Raw genomic sequence first — 21,667 nt, 5'->3', positions numbered from 1 at the left:
ACTCATTAGCAAGAGATATTAGTGCTAACGTCTAACCAGTATGTATTAGCATTAATGTGCAGAGAGAATTTGTACCATGTGACTAATGCAGGCGTAAGTCCTTTGCAAAATAAAAGCACTGTTTTTTTCTTCTTAAAAACATTTGTGTGTGTGTGTGTGTGTACATGTGTTTGCATACATGAGGAGCTCAGAGGGTAACTGTGGGAGTGCCTCTCTCCCTCCTGTAGGTTCCAGAATCAAACTCAGTTGGTGAGTCTGGGCATTAAGCCTGACTCTAGCCCTGAAAAAACCACCATTATCTCCTCGCTCCGGCTCTCCCAGGTCTTGGGTTCAACACCACCCCCTCAACCACCCCATGGTTTGGGCAGGACTCTGGGGGATCACCCAGTATCCTTCCATCAGCTTCCTTTCAGAACATCTGCCTGTGGGGGCTTTGTTTTTGAGACAGGGTCTCCCTATGTAGCCCAGGGCGGCCTTGAACTCATGACCCCAGCCTCCGGAGTACAGGGGTCAGAGGTGGTCCCCAACACCTTTCTGTTCATGGTCCCTTTTTACAAGGCTGTAAGCTTGAAACGCTAGCAGGAAAGCATCCTCCACTCTGTCAACTGCATTCCCAGCCTTTAGGTTTCTGCCTAGTGCTTAGTAGGTGCTCACCAAAAGTGGGTTTGCAAGAAAGCACAGCCTCAGACAGCTAGGGGCCACTTCCGCCCGGGCCTGCCACGCCGCAAGCGGGACGCGGGGGGGTGGGGCCGGGCGAAGGGAGGGCCGAGCGGTGGGGCTGCGAGCCTTCCTCCGCCAACTTCCCAGTAACTGCGGGATCCGATGCAGCCACCGCCCAGGAACCAGGCCTTCTCTGTTCTGCCTTCCAGGAGGGGGCCTGGGAGTAGCCCTCGGGAGTGCAGTCTCCCGCACGTCCCGAAGTCCCTCTGGCCACCCGGCGTCGATCCAGGCGGAGGCCGGGAGGGGGCCGCCCTCCCCGCGAGGCTCCAGACTCAGGCATTTCCTCCCGGCTGCCCGGCGCGGCCTTCCCCTCCGAAAGAAGAAAATTTGGGGGCCGGAGTAACTCGGCCGATCGCCTCCGTGTGCAGCTGCTACTGAGCCAGGAGGGCCGCCCAGGGTAGGGTAGGAGTCCGGAGCAGAAGCTGGCGAGGGCAGCGCGGCGGGGACTGAGCTGGACGGGGACAGGGCGCGGCCAGGGGCCGGAGTGTGCTGCGCGGGCGGCTCCTGGAAGGGGAACTTGAGCTGGGAGAGGAGGCAGAGGAGCCGGGCTGCTGGCCCCGGCGCTGCGAGCGGGGAGCCGCCTCCAAGGCCAAGGACACGGGGGCCGCGGGGCCGCCGGGGCGCTGCGCGCATGCTGGGCAGGGGACATCACCCGGGCTCGCGCCCTGGGCCGCCCGGGCTCCCGGCATGTCCGTGCGGTACACGCTCAACCTGAAGGTCTTCTGGCCAGTAGTGACCGGGCTGTGCACTGCGCTGGTGTGCCTCTATCATGCCCTGCGCAGCAGCGAGGGCGCCCGGGCCGAGCCCCCCGACGGCGCAGACAGCGGCTTCCCGCTGCTCAAGGTGGCTATCCTTCTTATCCTTGGCTACATCCTCCTACGATGTCGCCACACCATCCGCCAGCACCTCTTGCCAGGCTCTTCCCGCCCGTGTGGCCACACCAACTTCTCAGCCAGACCCTTGCAAGAGCCAGGCCTGAGCATCTTGTTGGAGAGTTACTATGAGCACGAGGTACGCCTGTCGCCGCATGTGCTAGGTCACAGCAAGGCCCACGTGAGCCGGATCGTGGGTGAACTGGTGCAGGCTGGCCGGGCCCGGGGGTCTCCAGGCCCCATCACCGGAGGAGCACTGGCCTTAGCCTTCCGGGGTGATTTCATCCAAGTGGGCAGCGCTTATGAGCAGCATAAAATCCGCCGGCCGGACAGCTTCGACGTGTTGGTGCCACTGCGCCTCCCGCCGCAGGTGGCGCTGGAGCCGCGGAGTCTGGGGACAGAGCCCACACTGGCCCCCGCCTTCCGCAGTTGCTTCGTGTGTGCCCTCAAGGCACCGCCCTCGCCGTCGGGGACCTCGACGGGCCAGTGGCATCGGGACTGCAAGCCCTTCGCTGAAGGGTTCTGTGTGGATGTGCAGGGCCGGCGCCACCTCTCGGCTACCCTGGTGCTGCGATGGTTCCAGGCGCACCTCCAGCGCTCCTTGGCCACCGTGCGCTACAGTCTGGAGGGTCGCTGTCGGGTCAGCCTGACCCCAGGTGGTCTGGAGCAGCCTCCCATTCTCCATATCCTTCCTTGCCGCACGGACTACGGCTGCTGTCGCCTTTCCATGGCCGTGCGCCTCATCCCCGCTGTCCATCTGGGCGATGGCGTCTTCCTTGTGGCACCGCCACCACCACCCTCGCCCAGTGGGGCCCTGTCAGAGCTCCCGGGTGGCCTGCGCTCAGAGGCACTGTGGGGTGTGAATACAGCACGCCAGGAGCAGAAATTGCTGGGCTGTCTTCAGGAACGGGCGCCTCCAGGTGCCTGCTACCTCAAGTGCCTGCAGCTGCTTAAGGCTCTTCGAGACCTGGGTGCCCGCGGGCTGGACCCTGCGGCTGCTACCCAGTGGGGACGCATCCTGTCCTCCTACGTGCTCAAAACGGTGTTGTTGGCGGTGCTTCTGAATCAGGGCGGCCCCACGCACAGTTGGGACGAGGCACACCTGAGTGAGTGCTTGGAGAAGCTAGTGAAGTTCCTTAGGGACTGCCTGCTGCGACGCCGAGACCTCTTCCACTGTGTCCTGGGCCCAGGTGGGGCAGCTGCCGAAGTGGGCCCCCTGCCCAAAGCGTTGTGCGAGGCCTCTCCGGTTGACCTCCTGGCACCTTTCGACCCGCGTGCCCGGGAGCTCGCAGCAGCGCGGTTGCTGTCCACCTGGCGAAGGTTGCCCCAGCTTCTCCGGGCCTACGGTGGCCCCCGCTACCTTGCCAGGTGCCCCTCAACCCGGAGTCCACGCATCCAGGGCTTCCCGGAAGATGAACCATGAACCCTGATTACACTCCACCCGACCAAATGCCCCTTTCCCACAGGATAGGAGTGAGGGTGGCAGTTAAATTTGAGATGAGCTGCAGAAAGTGTTAGGAAATTTGGAGGGTATTAAAGGCTCTGGTGGCATGAATGTTCTGCCCTAGACTCAATGACCCAAGATAGCCGTGCCATCTCCTGCAGGCCCATTGAAGTGCCCTGGGTGGTCTTATACACAAAGATCTCTCAGCTCCCAAAAGGCACAATCATGTTTGACATACCTAGTTGTTAGATACTGGGTTCTCAACTAGGTTCTCCTGTTTCTGGAGGGGTGTTGTATGTTTGTGTAAGTTACGGGGCTGGAATCCTGGGCCTTGTGTACGCTAGGTAGGTACTCCACAACAGAGCTACACATTCTTGGGCCTTCTAGTTTTGTTTTTAAAGGGGAGAAAAGTCCTTGTCCACAACTGGAATTGAAATTCTAGTCCAGCTGTTCCAGAGTCATAATTTAGCCATTCCCATGAGCATTCATGTCTTTTTAATGGTGCAATCACAAGTTTGTTGAGCAATAGTCATGGAATTGGTAAAAATTGAGTGACTTGTGCTAAGAGATGGTTGGGAGCTGGTTGGCGACTTTCAGAGCAAGCAACACTTTATGCCCAGTGGTTCTCTTGTCCAGTGGTGGCTGGAACCAGGGGCTATTCAGAGGATGCTGCATGCAGTCATTAGAAAGACCAACGCTCTGAAAAGCAGCCAGCCCCCACCATTCACCAGTCTCCAGGTCACAGGTGAGGATTTGCAGCGACACTCAATGCACCTGTTCATTTGATCCAGGCACGATGCAGAGGGAAAGGATACTTAATTAAGACAGGTCTGGCAAAAGTGTGAAACCTAAGTCTTGAAAAAGATCCTGCCTAAGGCTCCCTGTCAGCTGGACACAACCCCGCCTTTGTTTTAAAGCTTCTGAGCCCATTGCGCTGCAGGCCTGTTTCAGGGTTTAAGAACCTAGGAGAAAATGCTTGGCAAGCTGCCTGGTAAGGGTTAGACTTCGGTGATACCTAGTGTTGGGTTAAAGGTTGGAAGGTTTTCGATTGTCCTGACAACCTTACACAGTCTTGAAGGCCAGCTCTTGCTTCTGCTTCTGACCTGTGAAATAGTAGCTTGCAGTATGTGCTTGGGGACCTGTCACTTCTCACCAGTCGGCAGAAGGGGTGGGCCACAGGAACTGAGGGAGCTGGCCATACAGTGCTCTGCTCCTCCTGCTGTGAGCTTCCCCAGGCTGGGTGCGTCTTGCAGGTGGGAAGAGCCCATTCTCCAGGGCCTCTCATCCTCTGGGCTGCCCGACAGCTTGGAAGAGCAGCTCTAGTTTAGAATGTTCCACCTCCCTCTCTCCTAGTGGGAAGTGCGGCCAGTCTCAGCAGTAAACTTAGGGATTTTCTTTTTTAAACAGCAAAGATCTGCTCCCTTAGACTCTAAAGTGAAGGTTGGAAGACAAAAATAGTCACATGAATAAGGCCATTGTTTAATCCCCTAGCTATCTGGAGGGAGCTCTGCAAACCCCCTTTCTTTAGGGCACTGTTGGCAAATCCTTGGGAATAGATTGTAGGGAACTTCTCATTAGAGCTGTGTAGGCTTCTTGTGCCCTTTGCAGCTGTGGACTGAAAGTCTCAAGAAACAGCTGTCTCACTGAGTTGTTTGGGGGACCATTCCTCTTGATACCCCAAAGTCATTCCTAGCTTTTTTGAGGCCAATATTTGGTCCTAAGGTACGGCATTGGATGCAGGGGTTGCTCCGCCAGCCTTTTGCAAGGGTAGAAACTGCACAATGGGTTTTATTTTAATTACTTTAGAAAGTCAATGCCAAGGGAAGGTGTGTGTGTGTGTGTGTGTGTGTGTGTGTGTCTGTGTGTGTGTCTGTGTGTGTATGTGTGTCTGTGTGTCTGTGTGTATACTGCATACATGATTTCCATACTCAGCCTGTTGATTCCTCTATAGTCATTAAGTTGGAATAAAGGACAATGAGGCAATTTTCCAATTATTAGATTCCTTTTAAAAAAATCTTGATTTTAAAGTATAAATCTGGTTATTGTCATAAATATAAATAGCTTGTATAAATATCTTTCTTGTAGGTGTTTCCCGTTATTTTTATTTTTTCTGGTTAATTAACCAAAGCTTCATCCATCCTCAAAGTTTTTAAATTTTATTATTATTATATTATTATTATTATTAAATTAATGGGCATTGTGTTTGTAAACTAAAAAAATATTAATGTTTTATTTAAATGCCATGCTGAACAGTTGTTCTTGATATGTGGCAACCAAAACTTAAGATATTTCGATCAATTTTGATCAATGCTTAGTGATCTGAAACATGTACTGTGTACAGATGCAATGATATGGCTGTCATGGTAGCTGCCCGAGGCTTTAAATCCAGCTCAGTGCTGCATTCCGTTCTAGCCACTGTCTCAGCCTCTATTTGATGTGTACACATTTTTGGTGTATATTTGGTACTGGAGAGTCATATATGCCAATATTCTCATATAAGATGGCTCTACCAGAAGATAAAGAGTTGTTTAGCCAGTGCCCGAAGAAAATGTTTTGAGGAAGATGACTCAGCCCTTTTGCAGCCAGACACTTCAGAAACTCCCACTGCCCGGCTCGGAGCCTTCCTGGAATGTTCGTGGGCTGGGAGAAAATGTGTTTTGCAAAATGAAGTTGGAGTGGAAAGAGAGGACAGTCTGAGTGAATGCGAATAGTCTCTGAGGAACTGGGGAACGGGGACTTAAGATGGATGTGCGTGAAAGAAATGGGTCGGGGGAGACAAGTGAAGACCCCCGAGGGTGTGAGAGAGTTTTAGGTGAGGAAATGTGCTTTTAGGTATGCGATATTTCCAGCCAGGAGTCACAAACTCGGTAGCCTAAAGACAGGGAAATAAATGAGTGGGGAGGGTGGTGGGGACGGTGCCTACCTTAGAGAGAGGGCTGCATGGCTCAGCTCAAGGCAGGAAAAGAAAAGGCGGGGCTAGGAGTGGGTATTTCAAATGAAAATACCGAGGTTCACTGGTTTTCAATTTAAGAAGTAATTTAAAATGTCTAAAATTACCAAGTGAGCAGAAATTTGGTTGAACCTGAGGCCACCAGTTTGCGACCCCTTGCCTTATACAGTTAGACTTCTACCAAGTATACATAAGGTTATGTTCTTTGCCATGGAGATGATGCTTCTATATAGGTGGGGGTGTGCTAGTTCATTTCTGCTTTATCTCTCAGAGTTAAGCTTTATTATAGGAATAACAACAGAAAAAATTAACACAGCCGCAGATAACATTTATCTCCAGTTTCTGGTAGGGCTCCCATGCAAGCCTGGCTCTCCAGTCAGAATCCCAACTAAAACACTTGGGGCTATTTCTGGATTTTCTTTGCTGGTGATTTGGGGTCAACTTCCTGGCCTGGCTGCAGTTTGCAGAGTAATCAGGCAGAATTGCAGAATAAGTTCTTTGTCTTTGGTTCTTATATGAAAATTAATTGTTTTGGTTGTTGTCCATGGTAACCTAGCCTGGGACTTCACAATGTTGGCTGAAGGCATTAAACACCAGCAAGACAAAAACAACAACAAAAACAGCCAGTGCTCCATCTTTGGGCTAAATTCCATGGCTTTGTACTATTCCCACCTCCAAGAACACTGGCAGACTTTACTTCCAACATTTCTATCCCTTTCTGACTCAGTGTCTCCCACCAACATTACCAGCAGCTGAGCATGCTTCCAAAGCATCTCTTTGTCACCTCCCAGAGGAAGTCATGTTTTCCACAGAACTGAGCTTCCTGGCTTTGACCTTGACGAAGAGGTTTTTCCCATGTCTACACAAAGAAAAGTTTCCCCTATGTGGAGAAAATGAACCTCATCGACATTTCTGACATCCCTCTCGAGGAAAACTGGTTCAGTGTTACCCCTGTGGCGTGTCTTAGTTTTTTCTTCTTCAATTGCTTGTCTGTAACACATCTATTTATCTTTTTATGGCACATGGTGGGGTGGGAATAATGCTAGTGTAAGTCAAGAGAGGGTGGCAATTCCAGACCATGTACACAGAGAAAATAGAATAAGACCTGCAGCTAACTGATATGGGATCCGGTTCTGGAAGTATTGGATATTCAGGAATATTTTAGCACCTTTTGCCAAAGAAAAAGTTGCTTTACTTAATCACTTGACTTGAAGCATTCCAGCACTGGCTGTTTTTAAACGTGCCTTCTGACCCCAAACTGCCCATCGGGATGCAGTTTGAGGGTCTCAGTTACAGCCTGTTTGTTCCAATAAAAAAGACCAAAGAGTTTACCAGACCTGGTTGGCTGCTGTCATAGCTGTATGATTAAGGATGTCTTAATCACGCAGTGTCCATGGTCCCAGCAGTCAAGGCCTGTCAAGGCCTGTCACGCTCGTCTTCATTCGAAGTTGGAGTAAATTTGCACTTTCGATCCTGTGGGTCACTAGGGGACCTTGTTCTTTCCCATTTTGCTGTATCAATAAAGGGACTTGTGGAAACTGCTGGACTACGTGTGTGGGCTTTGGGGACCCCAGGGGGGAGGGTGCTGGTGCCCTGTGCCTGCACTGGATTGAACTTCTTTGCACAAACCTCACTTGCTTTACGTCAGTTGCCCCCTCCCTCTGCTTCTCCCCCATCGTGTGTGTGTGTGTGTGTGTGTGTGTGTGTGTGTGTGTGTGTGTGCTCATGTGAGCTGCCCACTTCCCTTGTGTGTGCAGGTGTGACTGCACGCTCCTGTGTGCATATATGGAGGCCAGAGGTGAATGCTGAGTGTCTTCAGTCACTTTCCACTTTTGTTTGTTTGTTTGTTTTGGAGCAGGGTCTCCCACTGTTCCAGAACTTACCAAGCTAGAACTCACTAGCTGGTCAGTGAACCTCAGGGATCTGTCTATACCTTGCCAGTGCTGGGGTCACAATTGTGCACTGTCACCTCTCTCTCTCTCTCTCTCTCTCTCTCTCTCTCTCTCTCTCTCTCTCTCTCTCTCTCTCTCTGTGTGTGTGTGTGTGTGTGTGTGTGTGTGTGTATGTGTGTGTGTGTGTGGGCGGTTCTGGGTGTTATAAACTCAGGTCCTCCTGCTTGGGTAGCAGTCACCTTACCAGCGGAGCCATCTCTCCAGCCCACCTCAGAGACTTTTCTGGAACTCTGTCTCTTGATCCCACTGGAAAGGACTGTTTGCCCAGGTGGGAGAAGATGCCCTGCAGGTGTGCAGCCTGGAATTCTGTCTTCCTTTCTTTCCCTGCCTAGAACTCTCTGCCCTGCCCCTCCTCTCCGCCCCCACCATCCCCCTTCCACACAATTCAAGTATTGGCCTGTGGCTAATTCATAGTTCAAACATTTCGCCCAGGAACTGCCTGGGCCCAGGGCCCTCTTGACATGGTTAACTGCTAACGTTGAAAATCAGCCGGCTTAGCCTGAGACGGATTCTTGGAGACTGTTGGGTGGTCTACATCTCAGCCAGCTAGGCCTGAAGGAAAGCTGCAGCTGCCGCTGACTAAGCATCAGTTGTTAAGTCTCCGGGAAAGCTGATGAGTGTGTTTCGCTTGGTTTTCAATTAAAGTAGTAATGTCCCAGGGCAGTGAAAACAGCACTGAGCAGGCAAAGACACACACCGCCTCCCCCAAGTTTATAGACAGGATGTTGGGGACTAGGGTACTGGGCAGGAAAGGCAATGAAACTCACAAGAGAGAAGCCTCCTAGAACATAGGGATTTCCAGGAGGGCTGCTTGGAGGAGGTGGCTTCTAAGTAGAGATCTAAAGACAGGTAGGCATTAGCCAAGCCAGGGAGGTTGAGCTAGCTACAGAAGAGGACATCAAGCACCACCAGGGAGGGAACCATGTGGTGGAGGAAAACTGATCACTTCAGTCACCAGGAAGCAACGAGAGGAAGGAGCAGGGAGCTCCAGCGCCTGCTCTCAATGACCTGGCCTCCTTCCTCTGTGGCCCAACTCCCAAAGGCTCTGCTATCTCCTGAGAGCACCACAGCCGGAGGACCAAGCCTCTACTGTAGGGACTTAGGGAGACATTAAGATCCAAGCCATTCCAGAAGGACATGGAGGAAAAGGCGTGCATTAGGAACACAGTTTATAAAAGCCTGACCCACAGTGACATCAACAAATAATGATTTGAAACCCCACCCCCTTCTAAAAGCCTGGATGTAAGGGTCCCACAGTTGAGGGATGGTTCAAGATCCATGCATCTTTTGCTTTAGCTTTCCAGGTGGCTGTGCTTTTATCTTGATGCATGTCAAGATTCCGCAGTGACCACTTTCTTTTTCTACAGCTAACTTGTTCAGAGAGAGGAGAGAGACCTGACTCTGGAAAGCAACAGACTTCTCTCTTCCTATTGGATAGAGTCCGATCACATGACCTATTTACACGGGAAGCTGGGAAGGGCAAATGGGTGGGTATCTGTGGATAAATAAGCCACCCACAGAATCTGCCACTAAACAAGTCAGCCCTAGAAACAAATTCCAGAAGGGTCTATCAGAAAAGGGAGCAGTAGAGGAAGTCACCATTTCATATCGACTTGATTTAGACTGTCCCAAGTTAGCATGCAACAGATGTGTCTGGTCTCAGGGTCACCGTCCACTCATGACAATGATGATGGTGATGATTATTATTTTGTTTATTTTATTTTTTTAAATATCACTCCTGCCCCATATTCAACATGAGAGTGAAAAACCCATCCCTTGATAGCGGCGCTGGGAATAATGAATGAACACCAACAAGTGTGAGTCAGATGATAGGGGTCTATCCTTAGGATCTGCACACCAGATTTTTGAAACAAGCAAAAGGTCAGCTTACAAGAGGGGGTCCTGCTCAAGCACTCAGCCCCTGTCTCTCCATCACCAAATTTCCTTGGGGGTGGGACCAGGGCTGACTCTGAAATTTTGAACATTTGCTGTAGCTGTCCCTAGAAATGAGGTCTATCCAGTAAGAGGTTCACCCACTTCCACAATGCCTTATCTTCTCACCAAATGCTCTCCAGTTGTCCTCACTAGAGTTCAGGGTGCAAGGTTCAGGTTCTCAATTCTCTCAGTCCTGGCTTTCTTAGGACACAGCAAGGACTTTGCAAAAATACCCAAGCTTGGGGTCCCAGCCCACACCAGTGAGATCAGAGCCTCAGAGCGTGCAGCCCAAGCAAGGACCCTTTTTAGAACTCTGTGGATGAATTCACTGGGGTTATTAATCACTGACTTCTGTCTGTTGGCCCTTCTAGAACCTTCTGCCTGTGATGTCTACGTCAGGCCTTATGGAACCAGTTGGTGTTTGTCACATCTGCTTCCTGGCAGAGACAGACAGGTGAAAGGTAGCAGCAGTGGTGATAATGGACAGGAATCTTTGGCTGAGAGACACGGGCTTAGCAACATTTCTGAGCAGGCACGGGGCTTAACTTTGCAGGCTCTTTCCCTTTCTCTAACCCCAGGAAGACAGAGACAATTTTGTCAAGGTGCCAGAGTCACAATGAAACAGAGAAAAGCATCTAGATCCGAAAGACACTACCCTTCTTCTATAATCTACCATCCAGGAGAGAGCCAGACGCTACTGCTTTCTGCCATTGATAAAACATCAGACATAATCAAGTGTTAAGAAAGAATGGTTTATTTGGACAGTTTTAGAGGGTTCAGCCCATGGGCAGTTGGCTCCATTGCTCCTGACCTCACTGCCATTAGGGAACATGAAGGAAGAGATAGGGTTGAGATTCCCTTCAATGGTGTGCCGCCCCGCCCCCCCCCCCATGACCTAACTTCCTCCCACTAACTGTCGGAAGGTTCAATGCCTGTCTCCCTCCAATGGCACCTTGGGCTGGGAACCAAATCTTGGACACATGGTCTTCAGGGTGAGACATTTAAGATCCAAGTGCAATAGCTATAGCCTGTCTTCACAGAATGTTGGCTCCTTCCATGAACATCCCATGGCTTCATCCACACGTGTGTGCATGAGTGTGCAAGTGCATGTGGCAGCCAGAAATGAACCTTAGGTATAAATGTTTCAATTTTTCTCCACCACATGATTTTTGTTTGGTTTGGTTTTGGGTTTTGCTTTGTTGTCTGTCTGTTTGTTTTTTGTTTGTTTGTTTGTTTTGTTTTGCTTTCCTTTGTTTTAGACATAGTTTCCCAATGGCCTGGAACTCACCAGGTTAGTTAAGCTGACTGGCCACCTAGCCCCTGGGATCTGCCTCCTCCTGCCCCCTCCCCAGTACTCATATTACAAGCGTGTGCCACCACGTATGGCTTTTTAACATGAGTCCTGGTAATAGCACTCAGGTTCTTCTGAATCAGCAACAGAACTGGCTGCCCAGCACCATTTACCTCAGTTTCTTCCTCAAACCCTCTTTCGGTGCAGTGACCCTGAGCTGGCCCTGAAGAAGAAACTCAAGTCCATTGAGTCACCTTCCATTGAAGCCAGGGGGAAAGACCCAAAGAGTCCCTCTGCCTTCCACACCCGACGGAAAGCTTTTAAGGAGCTCATCTCTTCAGAGATTCTTGTCTTCATGGTTTATGTAGTCGTCGGTTACTTCAAATTAGGCACTAGGCCTCTAAAGAGTGGCTGTCAATGCCTTATCAAAATGAAAGCGTCAAACATTTCAACTGTGGAGACAAATGGCCATGGTGCTGCCGAGGAGCACCCTTCCAGATCCCACGGGGCAAGAAACTGCAGACTGAGGACTCCGCCTCACATGCCTCAGATGTCGCATGGATAAAGGCAACTTTCCATATCCATGGCTTGCACATCTGTGGTTTCAACCAACCACGGATCAAAGATTCAGGGGAAAGACAGCAACTGAGTCCGGAGGCCAGCAAGATGGCGCAGCTGGTAAAAACACTTGCCCAGAAAGTCTGATGGGAACTGACTCCCAAGAGTTGCCCTCTGATCTTCACATACACACTGTGGCATGTTCATACCCACAGGCATACATACATACACGCACACAGCATACACACAATAATAACAAATTTAAAAAACTACATCTGGGGCTGGCTAGATGGCTCACATGATAAAGATGCTTAGTTGGCCAAGCTGAGCTCATCCCTGGCACCCAGAAGGAGCTGTCTTCTGAACATTGTTCTCTGACCTCTACATATGCCACAGCACACATGGATTTAAAGATCGTGGGAGACTTTCAAAGGTTTGGAGATAGGATCTCACTCTGTAGCTCCAGCTCACCTAAATGGAATTCCGTCTCCCGGGTGCCAGGATTACAGATGCAAGTTACAGTGTCCATTTTTTTTTCTATTATATACAGAGGGCCCGAGCACCCACAGTTTTGGTTCTTGGAGTGGGTCTTAGAGCTGATCATACAAGGATTCTGCGGTGCAATTTGACCTGGTTTTCAGAAGCCGTCTCATTAGTAGTGATCTGTACTCTCCAGGTCTTCAGCGAGCACTGGGATTTGCCCTTCGTATTCACAGACACATGAAACCAGTCTCAGAGTCTGAGCCCTTTATGTGCAGACGCACTTCCACATGCTCACTAGCTATGAGCAACCCCCTACTTCCTAGTCCCCTGCAGGGGCACAGGGCCAAGGCACCAGTTGTGTCCAATGGTCAGGGAGCAGAAGAGACTTGTGCATGGTCCTGCAGGGACAATAAAAATGACCAGTTACAATGACAGCATCCCAAATTGCAACTGAGTCATTAACACATACTTACTGCCCATAAGGGACATCGGAATTATATCTAGATGATTAAGAAGTCAGCCTTGTTGCGAGATATTTGATTACACTGTGTAAAAAATATGTCACTGTGATTGGTTTAGTAAAAAGCTAAATGGTCAATAGCTAGGCAGGAAGTATAGCTGGGACTTCTGGACAGAGGGAGCTCTGGGAAGAAGAAAGGGGGAGTCACCAGCTGGGCTCAGAGGGAGCAAGACGTGCAGGAGGAGAGGTAAAAGCCATGAGTCGCGTGGCAGTACATAGATGTATAGAAATGGGTTAATTTAAGTTATACAAGCTAGTGGCTGAGCTTCCATAATTAATAAGTGTCCATCCTGTCTTGTGTGTGTGTGTGTGTGTGTGTGTGTGTGTGTGTGTGTGTGTGTGAGAGAGAGAGAGAGAGAGAGAGAGAGAGAGAGAGAGAGAGAGCTGGTAGCCCAAAGAGAAATCTGTCTACGGGCCTTTGTGATGTCAGGCTTCTGAAGTTAAATGCTGGGCTTCCTTGTTCCTGCAGCACAGCCTGATCTAACCTAACCTAACTGATGCATCAGGATGCCTCCCATTAGGGAAGCTCTGTGGATCATGACCCCTTTGTGGGTCGAATGACCCTTCCATGGAGGTCATCTAAGACCATTGGAAAACACAAATATTTACATTAGGATCCGTAACAGTAGCAAAATTACAGTTATGAAGTAGCAGTGAAAGTAATTTTATGGTTGGGGGGTCACCACAACATGAGGAATTGTCTTAAAGGGTTGCAGCATTAGGAAGGTTGAGAACCATGGATTAGAGGATCTCGTTGGGAGATAGGAAATACATATTAAAGGTCAACGATGTGCTGGCCCTGTGCGGAGCGTGGGGATGGAATCATTAGCAGACAGAACCTCCAGTGCCCGGAGCTTACAGCAAGCTAAGGAGAGAGACTGTTGTCAGACACAAGAGCCAATGAAGGTGCCTGCTTCGGGGCAAAGGAACCGGTTCCTCTGACGTCATAAGTGAAAGGAGCCTGGCGTAGCCCAGGAGTGTTAGGGATGGCATCTCTAGAATCTGGAGTCCCAGAAGCACCTTGGAGTTCTGTCTTAGGGTGCCATCTTGGGAAACCCTTTCTGAGTACAAAGCTCCGTGCCAAACATTCAACATACACGACTCTCATTACTGAAACAGTTCCAGGAGGTGGTTCTAGGAGCCGCAGCACTTTACAGACGGGGAGCCCTTTGCTCAGCAGAATGAGGTCATAGGCCCCCAGGAAGTACACACAGGGTTTTGAACCCACATCTGCAGAATCTATAAAGAACATTTGGCAGCCCCTATATTCCTGGCCCATTAAACTCAGCCAAAGAAGTGACTCAGGCAGGAAATTACCCCTGAGAGTCCCGGGGGACGCGGGGGGCGGGGGGGATGGGGGGAGGGGAATGGGGATATGGGGGGATCAAAATGAACCAGGCAGGCAGTGTCCACAAGCACCCTGCAGGAAGGGTGTACAGCCTTCCCCCAAGTCTCTCCTTAAAAGATCCCTAGTTCCTTTTTAATTTTTACAGCTTCTTCTGGCTACCCCCACCCCCAGGGTGACTTCATTTCTCTTTTAGCAGATGGGAAAGCGTGGGTGGTTAGTCCTACAGTAGCCCAGCCACTGGCCTTCTTTCCCTCCAGACTTAACCCAGAGGCAAGCAAGGACACAGCAGCTGGCTCTTCTCTTGGCTTGCTCTGATGCCTCCCTTTCTCCTTGCTACAAAAGCAGGAAGTCCTCGGATCGCTGTGTTGAAATGTTGCCTGGGTGAAGCTTGTTGCTTTTCCTTACAGAACCCAGACAGGGACACATTGACACATTTATATACATGTTTCCCATGGAGATGCGTGTGTACAGGCTCATGTGTGTGCATGCACATCACTCATACTCACCAACTATTCTAGGGAGGGCAAAAGTTGACCTGCCAGTCACTGTAAATAAAGTTTTATTGAAACACTTGTTCCATAACGTCACATTTGTGGCTGCTTTTGGCACTACAAAAAACTGATCTGAATGTGTGGCAAGTGACTTTATTATTTATGACTTTTGAAACCTAAATTATGTATTTTTTGCCTCTCAACAGGAAAAGTAAGCCTTGTTCCTACTGATCCTTCTGCCAGTGTTCTGTGAGGTGTCTGCTACTTATAGGTTTGTAACAAAACACCTTAAAAATTTTAGCTGCTCAAGCCCACTGTAGGGGCTGGGAAGATGCCGAAATCGGTAAAGTGCCTGCCATATGAGGACCAGAGTTTCCCCAGAACCCATGTCAGACCCAGATGTGGTGATGCTTGTAATCCCAACGAATTACAATGCATGCTCACAACCCCAGCTCACTCAGAGACCCTGTCTCAGTAAATGAGGTGGACCACTCCTGAGGAATGTGATCTGAGGATGACCTCTGGTCTCTATGTGCATATGCAACCTCTTCAAACACACACACACACACACACACACACACACACACACACACACACACACACACACGCAAACACATAACACTATCACTACCACCACCATCAAGGTTCTGCACAGGGAACAAGCTGGGCCAGGCAGTATTGCTACCCATGATGTAAGATCTGAGGCCTGGGCACCTCTGTTCACTTCCCTAATGTGGAGGAAACCACCAACTACAGATGAGCTCAGCATGTGTTCCTGAGTGGCAGAGAATCCCCTGATTTGGTGCTTCCTGTTGACCACCCTTTATCAAAAGTCCTGGCACAGGAGAAACCCACAGTGCCCCAGGAAAGAATGGGCCGGAGGTGCCCATTCAGTATTGATGTATGGGTGTGTGTACACATGTATATGCAGGTGTGTGTGTGTGTGTGTGTGTGTGTGTTTCTGTATGTGTCTGTACTTGTATGTGTAGATATATGTTTGTATATATGTATATATCTGTGTGTATGCATCTCTGTGTATATATCTATGTGCATGCGCACACCCGTGTGTGTGTGTGTGTGTGTGTGTGTGTGTGTGTGTGTGTGTGTGTGTGTGTATACCTGTGTGTGTGTTAGGACTTCACCAGATGGCTCCAGTTTTACTCAGTTAGTCTGGTTGACCAAGGAGGTCCAGAGATCTGCCTGTTTCTGCATCTCCATTGCTGATGTTACAGACACACACTACATGCCCAGCCTTCTATTGGTGCTGGGGATCTGAACTCAGGTTCTCGTGCTTTCTCAGAAGCATTTTACCTTTGAGCCATATCGCCAGTCTCCTGGTACTCTTTATAAAGTATTTCATCTCGAATATTTTATTGTAGAAACTGAGCACAGACTGAAACATTTAGTAAGATTAAAAAGTTTTTTAATTAATTAACTTGTAGTGTTGGGGATCAAAGCCAGGGCCTGCATCCTAGATGAGTGCTCTTCCACAGAGCTATGTCTCCAGCCTCAAGAAATAAATATATATATTTAATGCACAGTGATGCCTGAGCTCCATTGGTCTGGGCTGGACCTGAGCACCAGGGTTTGTTAAAGCTCCAGGTAGTTCTAACATATATCAGGACCAGAGCCTGACTGGTCCACGGAGAAGCTGCTGTGGGAAGATGCCTGGGAGCTGCAAAGAAGAGAGGTACCGGCTGGAAATCAAAACAGGAAGGTCTAGGTGGCAGCAGAGCCCTGCTGGTGGATTGATCTCAGAATCAGCCACTCTAGGCAGGACATACCCACGCTCTGCTCTCAAATGCTGACTCCCATGGCCTCCCACCAGCGACTAGTCCTTTAGCTACTGCCCTGACAACCAGACACATTTGACTGTGGTCAGTGGCTTTGGCCAAAGTCACCTACAGATCTCAGTCTGACCATGGTGTTCCAAGCATTTATTTATTTTAATTTTATTTATGTGTATGAGTATTTGGCCTGCATGTATGTCTGAATACCACTTATGTGGCTGATGCTCACAGAGGCCTGAGAGGGGGTTGGATCCCTTGCAACTGGAGTTTCAGATACTTGTTAGCTGCCATGTGGGTGCTGGAAATTAAACCTGGGTCCTCTGGAAGAGGAGTCAGTGCTCTTAACTGCTAAGCCATCTCTTCAGCCCTAGGGGGATTTCTCATATATTCAGTGTAATGGCTAATTTTGATTGACAACTTGATGAGATTTAAAAATCACCATGGAAACAAATCTCTGGACAGGTCTGGATTAGGGTTAATGAGGTGGGAAGACCCAATGCAAATGTGGGTAGTGCTCTCCCATGGGCTGGGGTCCTGGGCTGAGTGAAAGGGAAAAAAACAAGCTGAGCATCAGCATTCCTAGCTCTCTGCTTCCTGACTGTCCACACAATGAAAGCTGTAGCCTCAAGCTCCTGTTGACTTCCCTGCTATGAGGGAGCAGACAGTCCCCTCCAACTGTGAGCCAAGAGAAGCCCTTCCTTTCTCCCTAAGTTGCTTTCGTCAGTTTTTTTTTTTTTTTTTTTTTTTTTTTTTTTTTTTTTTTTTTTTGTCACACCAAGACAAGCATTACCCTAAGTACTTCAGATCTGAGACTCACTTGAGGGCTGGTGTTAGTTTCTCTGTCTGCTCAGTGTCTGCAGAGGTCGGAAACTCAGGAGATCCTCCTGATTCTGCTGGATGGTTATCAGAACGCCAAGCCAAGGGATTAAGGGGTCCAGGTAAGTCAGAAACCGACCCCAGGTATCTAGAGAAATGCCATCCAGTGCAGGGTAGATTTTTTCATGATGGAAACAGTGTTCTTGTTGTTTGGGATTGTAGAAGTCTGAAGAATGCAGAGGCATATAGCAGGAAATGGAGAGCATTAGGTAGCCCCTAAATTTTTAAGGCAGAGCTTTCTCATTTGGCACCAGAGTAAAGGAGAAGGGACTCCCTAGGAGGGCTCTTCTCCACCCAGCTCTGCCTGTGGCTTCAGAATGAAACAGGCCATTTTCATGACATCATCTCTTTGCCTTGGGACTGTGGTATGGGGACAATGGCAGGATGCAGCTTTCCAATTTAGCTCTTGACATCAGCCTGGTTGGAAAGGACTTGGCCCAGAGCCTCTATGTGCCCCTGGGGAGGAATCACTGGGCTTGGGCCCAGATCCTGTCTCTGGAGTGACTAATAATATGCCTGTTGCCTGGACACTCCCTGCCTACCAGCCGTCACTCCATAGACTGGCTAACTCAGACTTGGGCACACCCCAGCACAGGGACTGTTGTACTTCCCATGTCGCGTGTCTCCCACGGCCATATGCTGAAGGCGTGCTTCCCAGAGAGGCATTATTGCAAGTGGCGAGGCCTTTGAGAGGCGGAGTTTAGCGGGAGGTCTTCAGGTCACTGGGGTGTCCCCTTCTCTCTCTTTTTGAGTCGCAGTCATGAGGTGAGTGATTTTACACCACAACACCCTCTCATGACAGTGTGCTGCTTTGTCACAGGCCTAAAAGTGGCAGGGTTGGCTGAAGCCGCCATCTGTGAGCCAGAACAACCCCTTGCCCTCTATGAGCTGACTTATAGGGTGTTTGTCACAGCAACGGGAAGCCGATGGACAGAAGCAGAAGCAGCTCAGAGAAGTAAAATGACTGGCTCCAACTCACAGAGCTGGAAAGCAGCAGAGCCAGGCCTGGAGTGGCCTTTGCTGAGGCCACATGCTCTTCATCAAGGAGGCACGTGATGCTCTGAGCACCACGCAGGGCTGGCGTATTCCGTGTCCTTGTCATGCGGCTGAGGAAATTAGTTGACAAGGAGTTGACCAGAGGCTTCCCTGTCTGAGATAACTTAGGAGGAGGAGGAAGGGTTGATTTGGTTCATGGTCTCAATCCATGGTTGATGGCGCCATTGTGTCTAGGTCATGGCTATGGGTACCTCGTAGTGGTGGGAGCCTGGGGTGGAGCAGAGCTGTTTGTGGAAGGAGGAAGTGAAGAAGGAGTACAAGGGGCAGGCCAGCATTGTGCTGTCATCTTCAGGGGCACACCTTCTGTTTTATTAGGGTTTCCATCGCTGTGAAGAGCAATGACCACGGCTACTCTTATAAAGGAAAATATTTAATTGGAGTTGACTTATAGTTTCAGAGGTTTAGTCCATTATCATCATGGTGGGACATGGTAGCACGCAGGCAGACATGGTGCTGGAGAAGTAACTGAGAAGTACACTCAGATTTGTAGGCAGCAGGAAGAACCAGACGCTGGGCCTGGCTTGAGCTTTTGAATCCTCAAAGCCCACCCCCAGTGACACACTTACTCCAACAAGGCCACGTCTCCTATTGCTTCTCAAGTCCACTCCCTGATGACTAAGCACTCAAATCTGTGAGCCTATGGGGGTCATTCTTATTCACACCACTACAACCTCTGAGCAAAGGCTGCAATGAGCATACTCCAGAAGTGGTGGGTAGATGTTTTCTTGGGGCACAGCCCCAGGGGAGAGTGTCAGATGTACTCAGTTGTTAGATCTGCACAGTTTTAATATGATTCATGAGAGGCAAGGGCAGTGTGCAGCAAGAATAATTCACACTTGGACAGCAATATTCATTCACGTCCCTGTATGTCATGGATCCATTATGCAAAGACCCATTATGGCATGCTTTTCCCTCCCACTTACCCTGTGTGGTGGTTTGAATAAGAATGCCTCCCATAGGCTCATATATTTGAATACTTGGTGCCAACTGATGCAACTTTTGGGGGAAAGATTAGGAGGTGTAGCCTTGTTGGAGGAGGTGTGTCACCGGGGTGGGCTTTGAGGTTTCAAAAGTCCATGCCATCAGTGTGAATGACTCTCTGCCTCCGACTTGTGGATCAAGATGTGAATTTTCAGCTGTTCCGGCCACCATGCCTTTGCTCTACCATCGTGGACTCTAACCTTCTGAAACCATGAGTCCAGTTAAAGTCCTTTCTGTTAGAAGTTGCCTTGGCGCTGGTGTTTTGTCATAGCAATGGAACAGTAACTAAGACACCTTGTACACTGGAGGGCTTTGCACAGCAACCCTTCCAGATGCACCTCATTTCCAGCATATCATTAAATTCTAACATAATTACAGTAAAGTGCACAGTGCTGAGGAAAAACTGCTTGAATAACCATTACAAGCTGAACCCAGCAGCCAACATTTCTCTCACCATGGAAGCCCCCCTTTCAGTCTCCACCTTCTCCAAACCACATGGCTTCATATAAATAATAGAACTGCACAACCTGTGTTACACTGAATAAATGGTATGTCTGTGAGGTATAGCAGTGCTGTTGCATGGCAATGTCCGTGTGGGGTGGGGGATTCTATTGCCATCTATCAGGTGGAGACTGTTGTGTAGCAATTTTCTCTGAAATGAAGTATTCTATCCTGGAGGGAAGTTCACTAAGGCTCAAAAAGCTCTAAAGGGAGTCTCGTTAAGAGTCTGATAGTAAGAAACTCAAAAGCCTCAGGAAGTCCCTAAAACTTACCAAATCCATGAGGCCCTTCCATCCCTAAGGTAATATAAACAGTAAGCACTGCTCAAGAGAGGAGACTCTCCAACCTGTGCAGCTGGCTACAAGTTTTGCGGTATGCTCCAGGTTTCCAACTTTTGTGGGTTGTCACCCATGTTGGTGTGGGCTTTGGTGATGCAGCCTGTCTTTAAGTCATTTCTGCTCTTGTGAGTAATGCCTCACTCTACTTCTTAAAGTAACTCCAATAACTCACAGTTAACAAGTTGGACTTCAGTGGTCCTTGCTTTGGTCTAGCTTCAGTTCATCTTTGGGGTAAGTATGTCCAAGTCTTCCTAGGAGTAGTGTGACACAATAAGTCCAGGGATGCTATTCAACATCCCACAGTATGGGGAACCCCCAAAGCAGAGAAAGGGCTTTCTCTGGGTGTTAGCCATGCCGAAGTGCACAGCTCTGCTATGGAGCGGACTAAGGAGCTCAGGTTGTATTTGAGCAGTGGAGATGCTGGGCGTGAGGACATCTGCTTGTCAGTCCAGCTCTTGGGAGGGAGACCGAGGGACAAGGAGCTTGGCCTGCAGAGAAAGACCTGTGTCAAAACAAAGTGAAATGAAGAAGATAAGAGGGATGGAGAAACACCGGCCTAGAGGTGCATTCAGCTCTACTGGACACCGCCAAACTACTTTTCAAGGTGGCTGTGTCCTCTTTCTCTTTCAAGTCTGACTTCTACTGGTTCCTAGTGACCAACTTCCTCATCTGCTGGCCACCACACCAGTGCCAAATGAAAACCTGCAGAACAGCCTATCTAGTCAGGATAGATCTGGGTCTAAAAGACAAACACACACACACACACACACACACACACACACACACACACACACACACACACACACACACGTTGTTCTCTCTGCAACAGGACCATGATAGAAGCTTCATTTAAATCAGATGTCCTCAATCTGTGGGTTGTGACCCCTTTGGAAGTTGACTGACCTTTTCACAAGGGTCATCTAAGACCATCAAAACACACAGATTTACATTATGACTCATAACAGTACCAAAATTAGAGTTAAGAAGTAGCAATGAAAACAATTTTATACTTGGGAGTCACCACAACATAAGGAACTGTGTTAAGGAATCACAGCTTTAGGAAGGTTGAGAACCACTGATTTAAATGTAAATCTCCACTCTCTGTATGCTTAGCATGGGATGGGCACCAGGAGATAGCTCTGGTCATCTTGGCTTCTGCTCTGGTTTCACATCTTGTGCACTGGAAAGATAAACAGGAAGGCCCTCCCTGACTGGGAGGATGGGACAAGCCTCTGCTCCTCTCAGAGTTGGGACTCAGATGTCCCCTGGGAGGGGCCCCAGGGCCCTGGGATGAACTTCCTGCCTGCAAAAAGGGCCAGATGGCTGGCGGGGAGTTGCGGGGGTGTGTGTGGGGGAAGCAGTGCCTTTTTGCTCTCTCTTAAATGCCTGTTGTGGACTAATTTTACTTTGAAATTCACCCAGAGCATCCAGGAGCCTTTTGTCTGTCTAAAATTCCAGCTTGGGTAACGCTTTGACCCCTGAACATATAGTGACTGCATGACTTGCGTTGGTCATTTTGGGGTCACTAATATTTTTCCTTTTAGTTTTTGTGTGTATGTTT

The 21,667-nt window shown here is 49.3% G+C and overlaps 1 protein-coding gene across 1 annotated transcript; it reads left to right on the top strand.

Annotated features, from left to right (window-relative positions):
- The first annotated feature begins 1,399 nt into the window (after nucleotides 1–1,399).
- On the top strand, nucleotides 1,400–7,524 carry Itpripl2 (ITPRIP like 2). Its single transcript, XM_006985687.4, has one exon. It carries the CDS (start codon nucleotides 1,408–1,410, stop codon nucleotides 3,013–3,015), a length of 1,608 nt encoding a protein of 535 aa, XP_006985749.1. The 5' UTR covers nucleotides 1,400–1,407; the 3' UTR covers nucleotides 3,016–7,524.
- The last annotated feature ends 14,143 nt before the right edge of the window (nucleotides 7,525–21,667 follow it).

Source organism: Peromyscus maniculatus, chromosome 1, assembly GCF_049852395.1.
Source record: "Peromyscus maniculatus bairdii isolate BWxNUB_F1_BW_parent chromosome 1, HU_Pman_BW_mat_3.1, whole genome shotgun sequence".
Lineage (NCBI taxonomy): Eukaryota > Metazoa > Chordata > Mammalia > Rodentia > Cricetidae > Peromyscus > Peromyscus maniculatus.
This window is presented reverse-complemented; position numbering and strand designations above follow the sequence as displayed.

Bases quoted from the DNA above. Each gene is read 5' to 3' on its own strand.
- Itpripl2 (XM_006985687.4), top strand. From the start codon at position 1,408: ATGTCCGTGCGGTACACGCTCAACCTGAAGGTCTTCTGGCCAGTAGTG.